We start from the raw sequence: 23,167 nt of genomic DNA on the forward strand, positions 1-23,167 counted from the left end.
ACACTTCCGGCTTCGCTACTGTTCGGACGCTCTTGCTTATTGCTCTCCGCTTTGCTCCCTATTTTTGCATTTTTCTCATATCTCTCCAAGATTTTAACTTCAACTTCAGCAGATCAGCACAGTGCTCAGACTACACATTTTTTGGGGGGAAACTTAAGACTTTCTCCCAGCAGTTTACATTCCAGAGACGGAAAAACACAGCTGTCTACATTCAAACAGACTAGAGAAAATGCCTCTCGTGGAATCTACTTGCTGCATGAACTGCCACAAACTTCTACAAAGGATTGCGGTTCTTGAAACAAAGTTACTTACTGGACTTCCAAAACAGGCGGAGCACACAGCAGACGGTCATCATGGACCCCCTCAGCATACAGCTGGTGAGTCCTCTGAATCTCAAAAGTTTATACAAAGTGTAGAGGAAAAAGCCGAAACAGAGCGACAGACAAATCGATGGCACAAACAGGGAGCGAGACCCAAAGGCAATCAAGACATCAGATTATCACGAGTATCTCGTATTGCTGCTGTAGCATCCTCTACCCCAGATACAGCTATGACAAGACTTGTAAACACTGGCATTCTACCACCCCCTATACATCTTGAGAACAGATTTGAAGCATTAATGAATGTGGGTGAGAAATCTGCAAATGTGACTAAACACGGATCGAATCAGCCAGCAGCTAACATCGCCACGAACAGGCGCTCAAGGTCGAGCAGACAGCGGCTTTCAGCTCAGAGCGCAGCCGAGCCCAGGACTCTGATAGTGGGTGATGCTATTATCAGAAACATCAACAGCAGGACTACAACAACATACTGCCTTCCTCAAGCAAATGTCTCTGATGTGAACAAAGAACTTCGGAGCATTCTGATGAAGCACAAGACTGCAAATCGAGTCATCATCCATGTGGGGAAGAATGATATTCGGAAGGAGCAGTCAGAACTCCTTAAGAAGGATTTCAGTGAACTCTTTGAAACGCTTCAAAGTCTTGAAGTTCAGTCGTTCATCAGTGGACCACTCCCAGCAAGGGGAACTAACATGTTCTCACGGTTGCTTGGGCTGAATACATGGCTACAAAGAACCTGCAGTATAAAAGGAGTCAACTTCATCGACAACTTCAACATTTTCTGGGGCCACAGACAACTGTTTAAACTAGATGGCCTCCACCCAAACAGACTCGGTGCAAGAGTGCTTAAGGACAATATCTATTTCTCCCTCCGTCATCCTTCAGCGGTGTGTGCCAATCTACTCGGCCTAAATGGCACACACACACCTGGACAGTATATGAGTGACCACAGGACTTCATGTCAGCTTCTGAGTCAACATGATAACACCACGCAGCCACAACAAGCACTGCTCATGGACATCCCAGCTGAGCCCTGCCCACAGAGCTCATCACATGCAGACTGTGACGTACTACAACAGCTCCAAGACTCAGCACCCAAGGACGACTTTCTGGAAAACAGCCAGGGAAGCCAGGACAACATCTCACAGCCAGCGGAAACACCAGAGCCAGAGCCCTGCTCACCAGACACATTATCACTCTCTCCAGAATCTCCACTTCTAAGCTTCTCACAGAAAATGGAGGAACTGGTGTATGCTGGGACCAAACTCTCACACTCTTTCGCTTCAAGCCCCCAGATATCAACTAAAAAACGGCGGGCCCCACAACCACCAAAGACTGCAGGCCCAGCTCACCCTCCTCCTCCTGCGAGAGCTCTCCGGCCGCTGCCACAACGTCAGGGCCCAAACCCCTCTCCATCTGGTGTAGGTGAACCAAAAACAACTGATAACAGCTCTCAGTGATATGTGTCGGGTCCCCGCTATATTAGCCACAACATTCACAAATGTTTACAGAACAAGCGGGAACCCAGTGTGCCTGTAGCCTCCTCTATTTCTGTTTTATTAAGCAATAGAAAGTCTAAGGCCTTCTCAAGCCGTACGGCTAACCCATCTAACCTGCGGCCTTTAATGCATCAATCTAAGATTGCTGTAGAGACAAAATGTAAATCCATCAAGTTAGCATTTTTAAACATTCGCTCACTTAAAAATAAATCATTTCTGATCAACGATTTAATAACCACAAACAACCTGGATTTTATGTTTTTAAATGAAACATGGTTAGAAGACAGCTGCAGTGCAACAGTCCTTCATGAAACAGCCCCTCCTAACTTTAATTTTATAAGTGTCTGCAGGACTGTTAGGAGAGGTGGAGGTGTAGCTGCTCTGTTTAAAGATGTTTATCAGTGCACGCAAATGTCATTTGGTCAGTATTCATCTTTTGAATACCTAGGTATTGTGCTGAAAGGTGCTCCACGCACCCTGTTTATCATTATTTACAGGCCTCCAAAATATTCTCCAGCCTTTGTTGATGATTTCACTGAACTGTTATCAATGATTTCCTCAGAGTTTGACTGTTTTGCTATTGCAGGGGATTTTAATATTCACATAGATAATTCAGAAATCAAAACTACAAAAGAAATTATAACTGTTTTAAACACTTTTGACCTGAGTCAGCATGTGCACGGACCAACACACAATCGTGGACACACTCTAGATTTACTCATCAGTAGAGGTCTAAACATCTCATCCATTGTAATCAAGGATGTAGCACTATCTGATCACTTCTGTATTTTCTTTGATATATTGATCTCGGTCACCACTGAATCTAGATATGTCTCTATCAGAAAGAGATGCATTAACAAGAACACTAGTGCGCTATTTATGGAGGCAATATCATTAACACCAAGCATTTCTGCAGACTCTGTTGATCTTCTCCTGGAGTCATTTAACTCGAAAATTAAGAATGTTATTGATGATATTGCCCCGATAAAGGTCAGCTTGAAGACGGGGAAACAGAAATCAATTTGGAGAAAATCAACAGCAGTTCAGAGCATGAAAAGACAATGCAGAAAAGCTGAGCGGATGTGGCGGAAGACGAAACTCGAAATTCACTATAGCATCTATAAAGACAGCCTTCATGCTTTCAATGTGGAACTAGCCACAGCTAGACAGGCTTTCTTTTCAAACCTTATAAACAGTAACTTAAACAACACCCGCACTCTTTTTGCGACTGTTGAGAGACTGACAAACCCCCCAAGTCAGATTCCCAGTGAAATGCTCTCAGACAGCAAATGCAATGAGTTTGCTTCCTTCTTTTCTGAGAAGATCAATAATATCAGAAAGGAGATTGGCACATCCTCAAGTTATGCAGAGGTCACACAGATTCGACCGCAATTTCAAAAAGAAGTGACAATGTGTGTTTTTAAAGAAATTGATAACAAAATTTTGGAAGAAATAGTACAGCACCTTAAATCTTCAACCTGCTATCTTGACACACTTCCCACATCCTTTTTCAAAAATGTGCTTAACTGTTTAGAAGCGGATCTCTTAGAAGTGGTGAACGCCTCACTTCTTTCTGGGACTTTTCCAAGCTCCCTTAAAACTGCAGTTGTTAAGCCCCTTCTGAAGAAGCGCAATCTTGATAACACCATCTTGAGCAACTATAGACCCATATCAAATCTTCCTTTTATAGGTAAGATTATTGAAAAGGTAGTTTTTAATCAGCTGAACAACTACTTAAAGTCAAATGGATACCTGGACAATTTTCAATCTGGTTTCCGAGCACATCACAGCACAGAGACAGCACTCATTAAGATAATAAATGATATTCGCGTCAATTCTGATTCTGGCAAAATATCAGTGCTGGTACTACTAGATCTTAGTGCTGCGTTTGACACTGTCGATCATAACATACTTTTAGAGAGACTGGAAAACTGGGTCGGGCTTTCTGGGATGGCACTCAAATGGTTCAGGTCATACTTAGAAGGGAGAGGATATTATGTGAGTATAGCAGAGCATAAGTCTAAGTGGACGGCCATGACATGTGGAGTCCCACAAGGCTCAATTCTTGCACCGCTCTTGTTTAACCTGTATATGCTCCCACTAAGTCAGATAATGAGGAAGAACCAAATTGCCTATCACAGCTATGCTGATGATACCCAGATTTACCTAGCCTTATCTCCAAATGACTACAGCCCCATTGACTCCCTCTGCCAATGCATTGATGAAATTAACAGTTGGATGTGCCAGAACTTTCTTCAGTTAAACAAGGAGAAAACTGAAGTCATTGCATTTGGAAACAAAGATGAAGTTCTCAAGGTGAATGCATACCTTGACTCTAGGGGTCAAACAACGAAAAATCAAGTCAGAAATCTTGGGGTGATTCTGGAGACAGACCTTAGTTTCAGTAGTCATGTCAAAGCAATAACTAAATCAGCATACTATCATCTCAAAAATATTGCAAGAATTAGATGTTTTGTTTCCAGTCAAGACTTGGAGAAACTTGTTCATGCCTTTATCACCAGCAGGGTGGATTACTGTAATGGTCTCCTCACCGGCCTTCCCAAGAAGACCATTAGACAACTGCAGCTCATCCAGAACGCTGCTGCCAGGATTCTGACTAGAACCAGAAAATCTGAGCATATCACACCAGTCCTCAGGTCCTTACACTGGCTTCCAGTTACATTTAGGATTGATTTTAAAGTACTTTTACTCGTTTATAAGTCACTCAATGGCCTAGGACCTAAATATATTGCTGATATGCTCACTGAATATAAACCAAACAGACCACTCAGATCATTAGGATCGAGTCAGTTAGAAATACCAAGGGTTCACACAAAACAAGGGGAGTCTGCGTTCAGCTATTATGCGGCCCGCAGTTGGAACCAGCTTCCAGAAGAGATCAGATGTGCTAAAATATTAGCCACATTTAAATCAAGACTCAAAACTCATCTGTTTAACTGTGCATTTGTTGAATGAGCACTGTGCTATATGTCCGAACTGACTGCAATATATTTTATGTATAATCATTTTCTTTAAATTAATCTTAAATCATTTTCTATATCATTTTAAAATTCCTTGTTTTTATTATTCTTATTTCCATGTTTTTATTGATTTTAATGTCTATTTCACTTTCTTTTATGTAAAGCACTTTGAATTACCACTGTGTATGAAATGTGCTATATAAATAAACTTGCCTTACCTTGCCTTGCCTTGCTTGGGTTGAACAATTCATTTTTGCTTAGATGGAACAGCAGCTACGCTAATCATGTCTCTGCTTGTCTCTCCGTTTCTGCTAGGAATTACAGAACTTAAGTCTGGATCCAACCATTACATGATCTGAGATGACCGAACACCTGAGATGGAGGATCAGCATATGTGATGAGGGAGATGACGTATGTGGCCCTGATCGTAGGCGGAGGCCAGACACCTGGATGAGTGCCAGAGACAGATCCCCATTGAGGACCCGCCACTTAGACAGCCTTCGGGAAAGACCACTGGAACCAGCTGAGCCCTTACAATCTGACTTGCTGCAGTTTGGAATTGAACTGCTGGTTTGTTTGTCCAGAGGAGAATTGGCCCCCCGACTGAGCCTGGTTTCTCCCAAGGTTTTTTCTCCATTCTGTCACCGATGGAGTTTTGGTTCCTTGCCGCTGTCGCCTCTGGCTTGCTTAGTTGGGGACGCTTCATTTCGAGCGATATCATCGACCTGATTACACTATTTAAACTTATTGACACATTATTTTCCTTTTTTGATATTGTGCAGTAGCTTTGACACAATTTGCATTTTAAAAAGCGCTATATAAATTAAGGTAAAAAAAAAAAAAAAAAAAGGACGCCGCAAGCCAACTCTGAGCTAGGCCTCTCAGTGCCACTACCCGTTTGAGGTGAGAACACAGGAGGAAATCCGGTTCGACACGTAGGCTATAAAACCTAGCGAACATGTTGGGAGTCGAACAACCCGCAGCTCTACAGATGCTAGCGAGGCACCATGAGCCAGTCCCCAGGACGATGCGACACCCCTAGTGGAGTGAGCACGCAACCTGAGCGGGCAGGGCACACCTTGTGCTTCATAGGCCAAGGTAATTGCATCCACTATCCAGTGGGCCATCCTCTGCTTGGGGACAGCCTTCCCCTTCTGCTGTCTTCCATTACAGACAAAGAGCTGTTCTAAGGTCCTGAAACTCTGAGTTCTATCCTCGTACAGTCGTAGTGCGCGTACAGGACAGAGCAAAGCTAGGGCTGGGTCAGCCTCCTCCAGGGGCAGCGCTTGCAAGTTCACTACCTGGTTCCTGAAGGGAGTGGTAGGAACCTTGGTCACATAGCCGGGCCGGGGCCTCAGTGTTGCACTGGAGTCAGCCGGCCCAAACTCAAGGCACGATTCGTCGACCAAAAATGCCTGCAGGTCCCCCACCCTCTTGATTGAGGCCAACGCAGTCAGGAGTAGGGTTTTCATAGAGAGAAACTTCAACTCGACTGACTGCAAAGGCTCAAAGGGGGCAGTTTGTAGGGCTCTTTGCACCAATGCCAAATCCCAAGAGGGTAGGGAGGGAGGCCTAGGAGGATTTAACCTCCTGGCCCCCCTAAGAAACCTGACAACCAGATTGTGCTTCCCCACCAACTTCCCCTCTACGGGGTTGTGGTGAGCGGAAATGGCAGCAACATAAACCTTAAGAGTGGAGGGGGACAGCCTACGCTCCAACCCTTGTTACAAAAAGGAAAGCACGGCTCTGATCGAACATCTCTGGGGGTCCTCATGGTGAGAGGAACACTAATCGATGAACAGGTTCCACTTCAGAGCATAGGCCCATCTTGTGGACGGTGCACATGCTGAAGCGATAGTGAGTGCTACCTCCTGGGTTAGGTCACCTAGAACCTCCCCGTCCCATCCAGGGACCATACGTGGACTTTCCACAGATCCGGACGCGGGTGCCCCGTCTCTGAGAAAGCAGATCCTTCCTCAGAGGAATCGGCCAGGGAGGGGCTGTCGCGAGGAGCATGAGTTCCGGGAACCAGGTCCTGTTGGGCCAATATGTAGCCACTAACAAGACCTGCTCCTTGTCCTCCCTGATCTTGCACAGTGTCTGTGCTATTAGCTCACTGGGGGCAACACATATTTGCGCAGGCCCTGGGGCCAGCTGTGTGCTAGTGCATCTGTGCCGAGCATTGCCTCGGTTAGGGAGTAGAACCACTGGCAGTGGGTGGTTTCCGGAGATGCAAACAGGTCTACCTGAGCAACTCCGAACCGACTCCAAATCAGCTGGACCGCCTGGGGATGGAATCTCCACTCCCCTGGAAGTGCTGCTCGAGTCGCCTCGTCGGCTGCCCGATTGAACACTCCTGGGATGTGGATGGCACGAAGGGACCTCAGATGGTTCTGATTCCAGAGGAGGAGGTGGCGGGTGAGTTGCGACATGAGACAGGAGCGTAAACCGCCTTGCCGGTTGATATACGCAACAGTCGCAGTGTTGTCCGTACGGACCAGAACGTCCTTGCCCTGAAGGCACCCTCTGAGGCGACTCAAGGCAAGGCATACTGCCAGCAGCTTGAGGCAATTGATATGCCAACGCAGTTGGGGACCCGTCCAAACCCCTGACACTGCGTGCCCGTTGTACGTGGCTCCCCAGCCGGTGGCCGAGGCATCTGTGAATACCACAGCATGCCTGGATACTTCCTCCAGGGGCACTCCTGCCCGAAGGAATGAGGGAACTGATAACAGGCTGACCACACCCCGGGTGCCGGGACGAATGCTGGATCGCGGCAGAGGCAGAGGGACTCCGCCATGTTTGACATAACGGAGTCTATTACGCAACTCCGAGATGGTCATGTCCCCACAAGAAGAACATGAGCCATCCACGAAAGCTTCCTCAGCGTGCTGAATGCCCAGACATGTGAGGCAACAATCGTGACCGTCCTGAGGCGCCAGGAAACGACCACACCCAGAAAAGCACAGGTGATAAGACATCTTTAAAAAGACATGATCACCCGTGTTTACTCTTTTGGAGAAATTGCTCTTTCAGAGAAATGCTCTTTTAGTGCTGAAGCACGCAGGGGAGCTGGCCACCGCACACTCCTAGTGTGGCTGTCAGCAGGAAGACGATCTTTCTCTCCTGTCCGACGTGACCACCGCTGCTGCGCCGTAACGCCCGCACTCGCTTGCAGAAACACTCTCTGGAAGGGGAGAGCAGTAGCTTCACCACTACCGCTTGGCTCCAAAGCAAAAGGATGAATTAATGCGGTGCACCTGCTTATACTCACGCTGTGATCAGCGGCAGCTGGATTCAATGATCGCATGCCAATGTCCATTGGCTCGTTTAGTTACACACAAAGTGGATTGGTCTGTCTGGCGAGATCCCAATTTCGTCGGTCATCCCACGTCACTCGGAGGGACCGACTGAAAGGGAACTGTTTTAGTTGTTTAATTCAACAGTATTATACTGTATGTTTGTGTGTGTGTGTGTGTGTGTGTTTATTTGTGTCTGTAATAGAATTATTGCTTTTTGTAATATTTCTATTGTGATGTTCTTGTAGAGACCACTGTTTCTACACTGCGGTTATCTTCTCACCCATGCAGATCCTCAGTCAGATACAGATCAATATTTGACACATCAACTACATCATGCACATAGGGTTTCTGCAGGTCTTAAAATCTCTTCATTTACCCATACACAAATTAATGCCTTAAGGAAGTCTTAAATTCATAAAATGATGGTATTAACCTGTTAACCTTCACCCCCATTGTGGGCCTCATAGGTGAAAATAACCTACCTAAATTAAAATGGTAACAGTTTGTGACAAAGTGTGCTTACACAAACAAATTAGGTATATTTGGAAAGAAGATACTCTGGGCTTTACTATCCATCATCCAGAGTTGATAATGTTCAAAAAGATAAAAAGTTATACACACTGACGTGCCTTGAAAAATATTTTTCCACACTGAAGCGCGGTCCAAACAAGTCCTCACATACACACAGGCTTTCCTGGCATAGCAGGGAAATATGTTCATTGCCCTGCTAAAGTCTTTTCCATTTACCAACCTCAGAACATGCAGAAAGAGATGACCTGGAAAGAGTTTAAAGAGTCAGCATTTTACAAGATGGAAAGACAGAGATGTTAGGCAGAAAAAATAAATAAATTATATTATTTTACCCCTTAGTAATATTTAACTCATGTATATACTGTAAATTTTGATTTGTTTATTTTTCAGTGTGAGATTGTAATATCTATATATATTGTCAGAATTCTATTTTTCTTTCTATTTTATTATTTTGGATTGATAGTTATTCATCTTAAAAAGTGCTTAAAGCATTTAATAAAAATACAACTGAAAATTACAACTTCGTAGGATTAATATTTTACAGTTTCTATGGTTTTGGAAACACTTAATTGATCATTTAACTTAAGTGTGACTTAAATTATTCCATCAATTTTCATTCAGTACTTGAATAATACTCAGTTTGAGTTCAATTTAAATGCCTCTTCTTTACATTTCAAAAGCCATTTAACACAGACCATGTCAAGAATCCTGGCCATGAACTTCCATTAACTCACCACCAGAGGTCACTCGCTCACCACATGGACTCTTGCACAACACTAACTGTTGCACGCCACCTCAGACTACAATTCCCATCATCCATTGCACTGACGACACACAGCTGATTGCACTGATCACACAGCTGATTGCACTGATCACAAACCCTTCATAAACCATGGACTTCCTCTTCCTCTCGGCTGAGTATTGTCCTGCGTATAACACTCCCCTAGTGTTAGCTGCCTTTCTGTGTTTATGTTTAGCGCCGAGTCTGGTTCTGCGTTTAGCACTCTCCTAGTGTTAGCTGCCTTACCGAGCCAATCTGTGTTCTTTAAGTCTAAGTTTAGTTTATTTTGTTTACAGTCTCGTTTCCTGCCCTTGTATTGTGGATTAACCCTTGTCTCACCTTTTATATTCAGTTTGCACCTCTCTTGGACTATTGCTCGTGTACCTGGATTATCTCTCTGCCTTGCCCTGTTGGATATTGTTTGCCGATCGTTGACCCACGCTTGCCCAAGGATTACTCTTTGTCTTGCCCGTACCATACCTGTTTGCCGTTGTTTGACCCTGCCTGTTTATTGACTCTGTTTATTAATAAAAGCTTGCACATGGATCCGCACGTCTCATGTCTTGTTCGCCCCGTAACAGAATACTCGGCCCCATAAGGATCCAGCAGCATCTCATGTGGATATTGGCCAGGTATGGACTATGCTATATTGACTGTTGGTTCAGTGTTCACTGTGGGTTTCGTGGAGGAATGCGATACCGCACACACTAATGTGATAGCAGCCACGCTAGAGCACACTCACAAAATGGAGGTGACAGCGGAGCCCGTTCACAAGATGGCGGTGACAACAACACCCCTTCATGTCATTGCTGCTAGTCACGAGTCAAGCCAAGCCACAGTTGATCAGAGGTGTCAACTAACAAAGTATTTCAAGTAACGAAGTACAAATACTTCGTTACCTTACTTAAGTAGAAATTTTGGGTATCTATACTTTACTGGAGTAATTATTTTTCAGCCGACTTTTTACTTCTACTCCTTACATTTTCAGCAATTATCTGTACTTTCTACTCCTTACATTTTAAAAATAGCCTTGTTACTCCTATTTCATTTCGGCTCGTTTTCATTCCGGCTTGTCATCGTCATGGGCGTTGCTAGGTCATTTTTAGGGGGGCTTTATTTCTGCTCAGCCCCCCTAAAAATCTTGCATTCTTCCCCTTTAAATTTCAAGCGGCAGCAGACTTCGGCTCCTCCCCATCTTTCTGCGCGTTCTTCAATCCACAGACTGCGGTGGCGTAGAGGAGAGGACAATGTGTGTGTTTATCGATTGATTGTTATATCTACATCTGTGCAGTTCTTTGTCATAAATACAGTTTACAAAAAGTCATGGGAGAGCAATCGGTTTCCAATCTTCTGTAAAGTTTTCGCTGCATTCACCACTCATCACACCACAGCTGTTTCCTTCAGCGAAAGCCCTTAACACATTATACGCATACTTTATAAAACGATCACGTTATTGCTATTTTCATTTGAAAATTTAGCTTTCAATATAGAACTTAATATTACAGTGCATGTGGCATTAACTACCATACAGTTATGCATAGAAGTGATTAAAGACAGTGACAGACAGCACTCAGTCAGTGCACTCATTTTAATTGCATATCAGAGTGATTGACAGAGATTGAAACATTGTGTGTCCTTCTCACAGACTGCTTAAGTTTTTTTTTTTATAAAGTTAATCACAGCACCCACATAGTTTAATCCATTGTCCAACCTTATAGCTGTGTTGTTTATATTGCTAATATGGATAGTCAGTGTAAGTTTAAAGTGATATGTTTTATGTTTACAATTTTCTGTTTGTACTTGAGCATAGAAAAAGATTTGTACTAGTAATGCAAACAGTAACATTTTTGGTTTGTACAGTAAACAGGTGTGTGTGTGTGAGATCAGGTAGACTTGTATTTGGCTTGTACTCGGATGTTATACCCATCTATGCAATACAGTGGAATACTGCAATAAGTTTTTGTAAATATTTATATTTTATTATTATACCATCATTGGGGCTGAGCCCCCCTAAAATGAAAATCCTAGCATCGCCCTTGGTCATCGCTCAAAAAAAATAAAAAAATAAATAAAAACCTATCCAGATAAATCGCGCCATCTGGATAGAGTGAATTGTGGTTGGATGAGAATATAAACCTATACCATTCCGACACCCTATTGGTGACACAAATCACGTCACACTCAAAAAAGATTATTTCTAAGATTATAAGTTATTTCTCCACTACTGGCTCATTTATCAAACGGGTGCTTTCTCTTCGTCCGTTGCCCTCACAGATTCCTGCAGCTAAGCTTGGATGTACATTTACATTCCAATAAAGGTTATTGATGACATGCCTCTGAAGTTTGACTTTTTGCACCATTACAATACTTACAGGCAACTAGTCATCATATCTTCCGCTCCATGAAACACGTTAATGCTCAGTAGTACACATATATGGTTTTTTAATGTATTTGCATTGTACTAAAATGCGTTCATTTTCAGTGGGCACATATCCGGCTGAAACAGGTAGCCTAGTGCATCCCACATTTTTCAACATTAACATTTTAATATAACATTATAGTCATTATGGCCTTTAGAAAAATGTTTTTTTGAGGAGGTGGGGTAGTGCACAATAGGCCCCTGTGCCGCGGCCTAAGCTTTTGTCCTTAACGGCATTTTTTTCCCTTCCATTACTTTTACTTTTATACTTTAAGTAGTTTTGAAACCAGTACTTTTACACTTTTACTTGAGTAAAAACCTTGAGTTGATACTTAAACTTCTACAGAAGTCTTTTTAAACCCTAGTATCTATACTTCTACTTGAGTAATGAATGTGAATACTTTTGACACCACTGCAGTTGATCATCGTGAGTCAAAGCAAGCCACAGTTGATCATCGTGAGTCTAACCAAGCCACAGTTGATTGTTGTGAGTCAAGCCAAGTCACCGTTGATCGTCCTGAATCAACCCATCTCACAACTGATCTGCCAGGATCTTGTCAGGTCTCAGCTCATCATCACGAGTCAAGTCACGTCTCTGCGGATCGTCTCAAGTCAAGTCACACCTCCTCTGATCTTCCAGAATCTCTTCTCGTCTCGGCTGGTCATCCGGAGTCGCACCCCGTCTCTGCTGAGCAGCCAGAGTCTGGTCTCGTCCTGTCTGTCACACCCAGATATTTAGGGTCAGTCCTTCGAGTTCCCAGTCTGGTATCCAGCATGAGGGATGCACCGCTGGTGTCTGCACACACAGCTGGTATCCCCAAATCCACTCATTTTATCCCTCCTGTTCCTGAACTAACTCTCTTGTCCGAAGTGTTTCCCATGGTGGGGATTGCTCTTTTGTGTTTGGCCCGCGTACACCACCACAGAACTCCCAGAGACAGCGGCGACCACTATGATGTCTCCAGAGGTGGCGGCTGTTGCTGCAGAACCTCTGGAGGTAGTGGCGCTCGTTGCTGTGTTACCCGAAGCGATGGTGCCTGCTGCAGTTTCTCCAGAGGTAGCGGTGCATGCTGCAGAACCTTTTGAAGCAGTGGTGCTCGCTTCAGCTCCTTGTGTGGTGGCGCCCAACAATACACTTCCAGCTCGTCATGTTATGGTCAAAAGAACAGTCTATGAATCCTCGTCCTGCCCTGTCACGGCTATGGAGGCCATCTATGAATCCTCGTCCTACCCTGTCACGGCTATGGAGGCCGTCCTTGAATTCTCATCCTGTCTTGTCGTGGCTACAGAGGCCACTTATGAATGTTTGTCCTGTTTTGAACTGGCCACGGAGGCCATTAATAAACCTTCTTTTACTCCTGTCACAGCCTATAAACTGTTGCCCTGCCCTGAGTCAGCCGAGGAGGCTTGTTGTGAATTACCAGTTCCATCAGTCACAACTGAGGGGGTTATGGGTGAACTTCCTGACTGTTGTGTTGCGCCTCTAGGGACCGTTTGTGAACTCTTAACCTTGCCAGTCATGAACTCCGAAACCATAAATGCACCCCATATATGTCCCGTTAACCTTGTCACTGCCATGTGTCACTGCCACATATGCTCTGCTTGTCTGTTGTGTCTCAGTTTCCCCTAGGTCCCAGTGTCTGCCAGGGGTCTATGCTCCGCCGTGGTGGTTTTCTGATCTGCCGTGGTGGTCTTCAGTTTGGCTCTGGTGGTCTTCTGCTCCATCTGCTCCACCCTGGTGGGCCCCTGCTCTGTCTGCTCTGCTAGGGAGGTCTTCTGCTCCGCCCTAGTGGGCTCTAGTCCCATCTGCTCCACCCTGGTGGGCTCCTGTCTCAATTGGAAATGAGAAAATAAAAATAAAATAAGTGAGTGTGGTGAATGGATAATATATTATAGTTGTGTATTCCACATTTATTGTTGAGTGTTCATAAGATGGATTGCCTGAGGGAATAAATTGTTTCTGTGTCTGGTCTTTCTTGTGCTCAGAGCTCTGTAACGTCGTCCAGACGGTAACAGTTCAAAGAGGGAGTGTACTGGATGTGTGGGGTCCAGAGTGATTTTACCAGCCCTTTTGCTCACTCTGGATAAGCACAGTTCTTGGAGAGTGGGGAGGGTTGTACCAATGATTTGCTCAGCAGTCCGGACTACTCTCCGTAGTCTTCTGAGGTCAGATTTGTTAGCTGAGCTGAACGAGACAGTTATTGAGATGCAGAGGATGGATTCAATGATGGCGGAGTAGAACTGTTTCAGTAAGTCCTGTGGCAGGTTGAACTTCCTCAGCTGGCGAACAAAGTACAACCTCTGCTGGGCCTTTCTGAAAATGAAGTCTATGTGAGTATCCCACTTCAGGTCCTGGGAGATGGTGGTGCCCAGGAATCTGAATGACTCCACTGCAGTCAAAGTGCTGTTCATGATGGTGAGAGCAGGGGGATTTCTCCTGAAGTCCACAATTATCTCCACAGTTTTGAGTGTGTTAAACTCCATGTTAAGACTTCACCAGACAGCCAGCTCCTTAACCTCCTGTCTGTAAGCAGACTCATCACCGTCCTGGATGAGGCCGATCAGTGTGGTGTCGTCTGCAAACTCCAGGAGCTTGACAGAGGGGTCTTTAGATGTGCAGTCGTTGGTGTAGAGGGAGAAGAGCAGTGGGGAGAGTACGCAGCCCTGAGGAGCTCCAGTGCTGATGGTACTAGTGCTCGATGTGAATTTACCAAGCTTTACTAACTGCTGTCTGTCTGTCAGGAAGCTGTTGATCCACTGACAGATGGAGGTGGGGATGGAGAGCTGGGTTAGTTTATTCTGAAGGGTTTCCGTGATGATGGTGTTAAAAGCGGAGCTGAAGTCCACAAACAGGATCCTCACATAAGTCCCTGGTCTGTTGAGATGCTGCAGGATGAAGTGCAGTCCCATATTGACAGCATCATCCACAGACCTGTTTGCTCTGTAGGCAAACTGCAGGGGGTCCAGTAAGGGACCAGTGATGTCCTTCAAATAAGCCAAAACCAGTCTTTCAAATGACTTAATGGCTACAGACATTAGAGCCTTAGAATGTCTGTAGTCATTAAATCCAGTACTTTTGGGTTTCTTTGGGATGGGGATGATGGTGGAGCGTTTGAAGCAAGAGGGGACTTCACACAGCTCAAGTGATCTATTGAAGATCTGTGTAAAGATGGGGACCAGCTGATCAGCACAGGTTTTCAGGCAGGCTGGTGACACACCGTCTGGGCCTGGTGCTTTCCTTCTTTTGTTCTTCCTGAAGACCTGGCACACATCATCTTCGCTGAATTGAAATGTAGGTGTGGGGGAGAGGAGGGTTGCTGGAGGTGTGAATGGTTGTCTGGAGAGGTGTTCAGGGTGGGTGTGGGGTGTTGATTATCCACAGTGCTGAGGGATGGTGACTTGTAACTGGTGATATACAAGGCTCAGTTTTTGCACTGCTCATGTTCAGCCTGTATATGCTCCCACTAAGTTAAATAATGAGAAAGAACCAAATTGCTCATCTCAGCTATGCAAATGACTACAGCCCAATTGACTCACTCTGCCAATGCACTGATAAAATTAACAGTTGGATGTGACAAAAATTTCTTCAGTTAAACAAGGAGAAAACTGAAGTCATTGCATTTGGAAACAAAGATGACGCTCTCAAGGTGAATACAGACCTTGACTCTAGGGGTCAAACAACTAAAAATCAAGTCAAGAATCTTGGTGTGATTCTGGAGACAGACCATAGTTTCAGTAGTCATGTCAAAGCAGTAACTAAATCAGCATACTATCATCTCAAAAACACTGCAATAATTAGATGTTTTGTTTCCAGTCAAGACTTGGAGAAACTTGTTCCTGCCTTTATCAGCAGCAGGGTGGACTACGTTAATCTTCCCAAGAAGATAATTATGCTGGGTACAAACTAAAAGATTTTTTTTTAATCTTATAAAATCTTCAAAATGTGAGAGACCACAAACATGAGGAAAAAAAATAAACCAAGATTAAATCGTTTTGCTCCTATAGTGTGTGATGCTTACTTACTTACTTAACTTTTGTCTTTTAGCAGACGCTTTTGTCCAAAGCGACTTACAAATAAGAAAAAGTAACTAAAAACCAAAAGTTACAACTCTATAAATACGATATAACCACATATTTAAGAAAATAAAGAAATGAAATAAAATTGACACATGCATATAACAACATTTCAATAATAAACATATAAATGAAAAAACTAAAATAAAAAGCGATACTTCTATCCCTTGCCGGTGTCCCTGCCCGGTGGAGTCGCACGGTAGAGTTGATGGTCTTTACACTCTTCGGTCTTCACACTAAGAGGGCTTCACACGATGACTGCCGCGATATAATAACCTTTTTTATACCAATCCAACAAATCACCATATTAATTCAGCTGGACCCACTTTCCTGTTAATCAACTAAAAATGGCCAAGCAAGTGCACACGCTGACAAGATACGCGTTACAGTACGAGACCAAACGCGATTTCAGCAACTCTCTAGTGCTAGTGTTATGCAGTGTTTATAGTGTTATAGTTAATCTTTAGAATCACCAAGATAATCGGGAGATAAAAGTCCGATTATCTTGTGATTCACTCAATACAAGGGGTGTATGCTTTTAGGTATTATGCTACCCGCAGTTAGAAGCAGCTTCCAGAAGAGATCAGATGTGCTTAATCACTAGCCATATTTAAATCTAGACTTAAAACACATCTGTTTAGTTGTGCATTTACAGAATGAGCACTTGTGCTAGATCCGAATGATTGCACTGTATTTTATGTATTCTCATTTTTTAATTATTATTCTCAGATGTTTTACTTCATTTTAAATAAAATAAATGAAAATAAATTAAATTTAAATGCATTTTTTAAATCATTTTAAAATTGTAATTCTTTGCTTTTACTGTGATAATTTGTATGATAATTGTAATCCTTTATGTAAAGCATTTTGAATGACCATTTTCTATGAAATGTGCTATATAAATAAACTTGCCTTGCCTTGAAAATTAACCCCATACTGCCTTATTTGCAAAAAAATGTTAATAAAATAACAAGCAAACCAATCATTTTACCTTTGTATTTATGAGCAAACACAGCTATCAGTATTCCAGCAATCACAGAGAGCACAACAAAAACGGAAATCATGATGACTGATGTCCTCCAAGAATTGAACATATTACCTGTAACACAAAACAGCAATTAATCACATTGCAATTAATCACACTGTGTAAATCAAATTATTTTGATGAGATGATTAAAAATATATAATGTTCAGTTCTGAATGGTACATAGACAGTAAAATGTTTTAGCTTTTCTTAACTTAATAGACTAAGCTGATAATCATTAAATCCTTTTACTGCATCAAATATACCATGAGAACATGACAAACAAATACAGTAGTAAAAGTGTCAGTAGTTACTTGTGGTGATTATCAGTGTCTCCAGCATGTGATGCTTCAGTTTGAATCTGCAGTGAATCTTGCTGTCTCTCTCATGTACAGTTATGGTGTGTTTCACACTGAATCCGTCTGTGTTTCTATGTTTCTCTGTAGTTTCTGAACTCAAACTGACTCCTTCATTGTTCAGCCACTCAAGATCAGGTTCAGGGTTCCAACCTTCAGATTCACACTGTAGATGAAGCCCTCCTGAATGATCAAACCCATCTACAGTGATCACCGGAGGACGCCCTACAGCTACAGATAAACAATAAGTACATTATGTTGTTGTTCTGACATTAAGTTAGTTAGAGCATGTTAAGGCTGGAATACACCACACAACTTCTGCCCTGATTTACAGTCTGAACAAGCTGACGATAGTTGCTGACAGTCAGAGCCAGTCTGCAGATTAGAGTTGACAGATTTCATAGAAAATCTAAATTCAGACTTTGATTCCATCCAGGCAGAGGATATCAATATGTTTGATATTTTCAGCTGATTTTAGAACTCATATTGTTTTCATTTGTCACATGTCTCCCAGCAACAAGGAGCACGTTTCTTTGTTGTGATCCTCAGTCATTCAGTGCATGATGGCCTGCTTTCTTTTGTGACTATTTACAAAGTCGGTAAGTGTATGATGCCACGTGTTTTAATATCTGATTCAGATTTTAAGTTGTGTAGTGTATTCCAGCCTTTAGTTTTGAATGTTTTTCTCACCTTCAACACTGACATTAACAGTGGTGTCATCAGACCAGGATATGGACTGAATAAAACACTTATAAAGTCCTTCATCAGAGACTCGGACTGATGAGAGTTTGAGTGAAGCATCTCCTCTCAGCAGTTCTTGATGATTCAGTCCTGTTCTCCCTCTGTAGGACTGAATCTGATCTGTGTTCCTGTCTACATGATCATCATAGAGATGCACTAGTTGTGAGTCTCTCAGATCAAGTCTAAACCACTCCACTCTCATGTCCACAACACTGATGCTGGGTTTGACTGAACAGGGAAGAATCACATGTTCTCCAGCTACAGCAAGCACAGGACCTGCAGGTCCCACGACTTCATACTGCTCTGTAAAAGAGAAAGAAAGGTCTAATTAAAAGTGAACCTCCTGTCAGTCGAACTGTCACCCTTCAGCAGGATAAGCGTTCCCATGTAAAGCAGTAACTGTCCTTCTTCACACAGCTCTGCATCAGAACATGTCTGCTTAAAAACACTGCTTGAGTGTATTTTTCTCTGTTTTATTAAATATTATTAAATGGCTCTTTGTAAATTCTAAGTTTATTCTAATTAGTCAGTACTTCTGAAGAATGACAGTTGTCTATGACTGTTACGGGGCTGACGAGACGTGAGACGTGCGGATCCATGTGCAAAGCTTTATTAAAAAACATGGTCAGAAAACAGGCAGGGTCAGACAGTGGCAAACAGGTATGGCAGAGGCAAGACAGAGCAATCCGGGGCGCAAGCGTGGGTCGATGATCGGCGAACAGTATCCAAAGGGGCAAGGCAGAGAGATAATCCAGAGACGAGAGCAATAATCCAAACAGGGAGCGAACAGAGTCCAAACGGCAGAGGCAAAGGGTAAATCCAGGAAACAAGAGCAGGGTCAAACACGGCAGGAAAACAAGGCAAGACTAAGGCTAAGACAGTGGCTCTGTAAAGTGCTATCGCTAGGTGAGTGATAAATGCAACAATACTCGGCCCTGATGCTGAGGAAGTCCATGGTTTAAATAGTGTGTGTGATTGTGAAATGAGCATCAGGTGCGTGTGATGAGTGAATTGTGACAGCTGTGATCTGTGCAATGCATAGTGGGAAATGGAGTCCAGTGTGCTGTGTAGTGTGAGAGTCAATGTGGTGAACGGGTGACCTCTGGTGGTGGTAAAACAGGAGAGCATGGACCAGATTCGTGACATAGCCCCCCCCCAAGGAGCGGCTTCCTGACGCTCCTATATAGTCCAGGAGGGTGGTGGAGCGGAGGCGGAACAGGGGGAGGGAACGGAGGGCCAGGTCCTTGAGGAAGTGGGAAGACCGGGGACAGAGGCAGAACCGGCAGAGCAGGAAACCAGGGCGGAGCCAGAGGCCAGTTCAGGACCGACAGAGCAGAGGCCCACCAGGGCGGAGCAGACGGCACGGGAGCCCACCAGGGCGAAGTAGACGGGACCGGAGCCCACCAGGGCGGAGCAGACGGGACCAGAGCCCACCAGGGCGGAGCAGACGGGACCAGAGCCCACCAGGGCGGAGCAGATGGGACCAGAGCCCACCAGGGCGGAGCAGAAGACCACCACGGCGGGGCAGATAACCACCAGACCAGAGCAGAGGACCACCACAGGGAGGCAGACAGGGCAGGAACCCATGACAGAGACTGGGATCTGGGGAGAACAAGGACAGACAACACAGACGGAGCAGAGACAGACAACACTGGGAGAGTCTTCGTTGCAGGGCAGGACGGGACCAGAGCCCACCTGGGCGGAGCAGGAGACCCCCAGAGCCAGACAACTGACCACCACGGCGGAGTAGACGGAGCCGGAGCCCACCAGTGTGGCGTAGACAGGGCAGAGTATCTCCACGGCAGAGCAGAATGGTCAGGAAGCCATGACAGGATCAGGGATCTGGGGAGAACAGAGACAGACACCACAGAGAGAGTCCCCATGGTCACAGGAGCCGTGACAGAGCAGGTCGAGAGTTCATGGACGGTCTCTATGGCTGTGGCAGGACAGGGCGAGAGCTCACAGATGGCCTCTTTAGCCGTGACAGGACAGGGCGAGAGCTCACAGACGGCCTCTTTAGCCGTGACAGGACAGGGCGAGAGCTCACAGACAGCCTCTTTAGCCGTGACAGGACAGGGCGAGAGCTCACAGACGGCCTCTTTAGCCATGACAGGACAGGGCGTGAGCTCACAGACGGCCTCTTTGGCCGTGACAGGACAGACAGTGAGTTCAAGGGCGGCCTTCATGACTGTGACAGGGCAGACAGTGAGTTCAGAAACGGTCTCCATGGCCGTGACAGGGCAGACAGTGAGTTCAGGAACGGCCTCCATGGCCGTGACGGGGCAGACAGTGAGTTCAAGAACGGCCTCCGTGGCCGTGACAGGGCAGACCGTAAGTTCAGGAACGGCCTCCATGGCCATGACAGGGCAGACCATGAGGTCAGGAACGGCCTCCGTGGCCGTGACAAGGCAGACCGTGAGTTCAGGAGCAGCCTCCGTGGCCGTGACAGGGCAGACAGCGAGTTCAGGGACGGGTGCCACCACTTCGGGAGGTTCTGCAGCGGAAGCCGCCACCTCTGGAGGCACTGGAGCAGACTCGTGGACAGGAGAGGCCTCAGGAGCACAGTGTGCAGCCCACACACTCAAAATGGCAACCGCCATAACGGGAAGTACTGAGGTCAGGGGAACAGTCTCTGTAACAGACAGGGTTGAGGCCCTGGGAATGCCAGCTACTCGCACTGACATCAGTGGTGGGTCCATCACACTGGATATCAGACAGGGAACTTGAAGGACTGACCTTAAATCCTTGGGTGTGACAGACTCTGGCTGGAGCACTGTGACGTGGTGTGACTCTGGCTTGACGGCGGAGACGTGGTGTGACTCTGGCTTGACGGCGACGACGTGAGCAGACTCTGGCTTGACGGCGACGACGTGAGCAGACTCTGGCTTGACGGCGACGACGTGAGCAGACTCTGGCTTGACGGCGACGACGTGAGCAGACTCTGGCTTGACGGCGACGACGTGAGCAGACTCTGGCTTGACGGCGACGACGTGAGCAGACTCTGGCTTGACGGCGACGACGTGAGCAGACTCTGGCTTGACGGCGACGACGTGAGCAGACTCTGGCTTGGCAGGCATGATGTGAGCAGACTCTGGCTTGGCAGGCATGACGTGAGCAGACTCTGGCTTGGCAGGCATGACGTGAGCAGACTCTGGCTTGGCAGGCATGACGTGAGCAGACTCTGGCTTGGCAGGCATGACGTGAAGGGGTGCTGTTGCTGCCGCCATTTTGTGAGTGAGTGAGGTGTCGCGTTCCTCCGCGACACCCACAGTAAAAGAGGAGCCCACACACAGTAAAGCATAGTCCATAAATTGACTGAGAGATGAACGGGGACCCTCGCGGATTAACCTTAGGCTGATTAATGCCTTCACAAAAAAAGTCAATAAGTGCGTAGTCCGGCAGATCAGAAAAATAGGCGAGGTCCAAGTACTCCTGAATATAATCCTCGAGCGGTCGCGAGCCCTGCTCGAGGGTTAATAACAGTCGTGCACAGTCCATACCTGGCCAATGTCCTCTAGAAAAGCCGCTGGATCCTTTTTGGGCCGAGTATTCTGTTACGGGGCTGACGAGACGTGAGACGTGCGGATCCATGTGCAAAGCTTTATTAAAAAACATGGTCAGAAAACAGGCAGGGTCAGACAGTGGCAAACAGGTATGGCAGAGGCAAGACAGAGCAATCCGGGGCGCAAGCGTGGGTCGATGATCGGCGAACAGTATCCAAAGGGGCAAGGCAGAGAGATAATCCAGAGACGAGAGCAATAATCCAAACAGGGAGCGAACAGAGTCCAAACGGCAGAGGCAAAGAGTAAATCCAGGAAACAAGAGCAGGGTCAAACACGGCAGGAAAACAAGGCAAGACTAAGGCTAAGACAGTGGCTCTGTAAAGTGCTATCGCTAGGTGAGTGATAAATGAGCGCTAGGGAAGTTGTGGCCTAATGGTTAGAGAGTCGGACTCGTAACCATTAACTCGGACTCGTAATCGAAAGGTTGCGAGTTCGAGCCCCCGGCCGGCAGGAATTGTAGGTGGGGGGAGGGAACGTCCAGCGCTCTCTCCACCCTCAATACCACGACTGAGGTGCCCTTGAGCAAGGCACCGAACCCCCAACTGCTCCCCGGGCGCTGCAGCATGGCTGCCCACTGCTCCGGGTGTGTGTTCACGGTGTGTGTGTTTGTGTGTGTGGATTTGTTCACTACTCACTGCTGTGTGTGTGCACTTGGATGGGTTAAAGGCAGAGCACCAATTTCGAGTATGGGTCACCATACTTGACAATACGTCACGACTTAAATGCAACAATACTCGGCCCTGATGCTGAGGAAGTCCATGGTTTAAATAGTGTGTGTGATTGTGAAATGAGCATCAGGTGCGTGTGATGAGTGAATGGTGACAGCTGTGATCTGTGCAATGCATAGTGGGAAATGGAGTCCAGTGTGCTGTGTAGTGTGAGAGTCAATGTGGTGAACGGGTGACCTCTGGTGGTGGTAAAACAGGAGAGCATGGACCAGATTCGTGACAATGACAATGTTAAATAACTGACCATTCATCCAGGAAACCTACAGTTTCTGTTCTGTGGTTAATAAAATAAGTAGCCATGTAATAAATGTCATAATGTGACATTATGTAATGCAATATTACAGTGAGCCAGTTATTATCACATAAATTATTAATTAAATTATAATTAGGCCTATAAATATAGTTCTGCTGGACGATGAATAGACATGAACACACACTTCAGCTCTTTATATGGGTGTGAATAATTACCTGATCTTGAATCTGTGATTCCACTAATAATCAGCAAAGTCAAACAAATGAGCCTCATCTCTGGAGGACACAGATGCTAAAATGAAAGGAAAAAAAGAAAAGAATAATAAACAGTCATCTTGTGTGTTAACATGCATGCGTTGGCTCTGAATACTTGCACATTTACAGATCTAGAATCAGTTAGTTAAATTAGTCCAGACAAAGCAGGACCAATTGCACAAGGTGTATCTACATGTAGTATAACTTGACTTTATACTTTTTATATATATATACCTGTGTATATATATATATATATAGTTTAGTGTTTATATAGTTTAGTATATGGCAAGCCGTTTTGACTTTTATTCCTTCTCAGGATA

General features: G+C 45.3%; 1 protein-coding gene across 2 annotated transcripts in view; it reads right to left on the reverse strand.

The window, feature by feature from the left end:
• The window catches only part of LOC306863499 (butyrophilin subfamily 1 member A1-like), a 29,510-nt gene extending 6,643 nt beyond the window's left edge, over nucleotides 1-22,867 (reverse strand). For both annotated transcript variants that reach the window (XM_079406869.1, XM_079406868.1), the window contains exons 1-4: nucleotides 22,809-22,867; nucleotides 17,999-18,352; nucleotides 17,267-17,539; nucleotides 16,920-17,027 (exon numbers count right to left, since the gene is read on the reverse strand). In XM_079406869.1, coding sequence (XP_079262995.1) covers nucleotides 16,920-17,027; nucleotides 17,267-17,539; nucleotides 17,999-18,352; nucleotides 22,809-22,866 — 793 coding nt within the window. In that variant the 5' untranslated portion in view covers nucleotide 22,867. The remainder of the gene's footprint in view (nucleotides 1-16,919; nucleotides 17,028-17,266; nucleotides 17,540-17,998; nucleotides 18,353-22,808) is intronic.
• Nucleotides 22,868-23,167: the final 300 nt, after the last annotated feature.

Source organism: Barbus barbus, assembly GCF_936440315.1.
Source record: "Barbus barbus genome assembly, chromosome: 4".
NCBI lineage: Eukaryota > Metazoa > Chordata > Actinopteri > Cypriniformes > Cyprinidae > Barbus > Barbus barbus.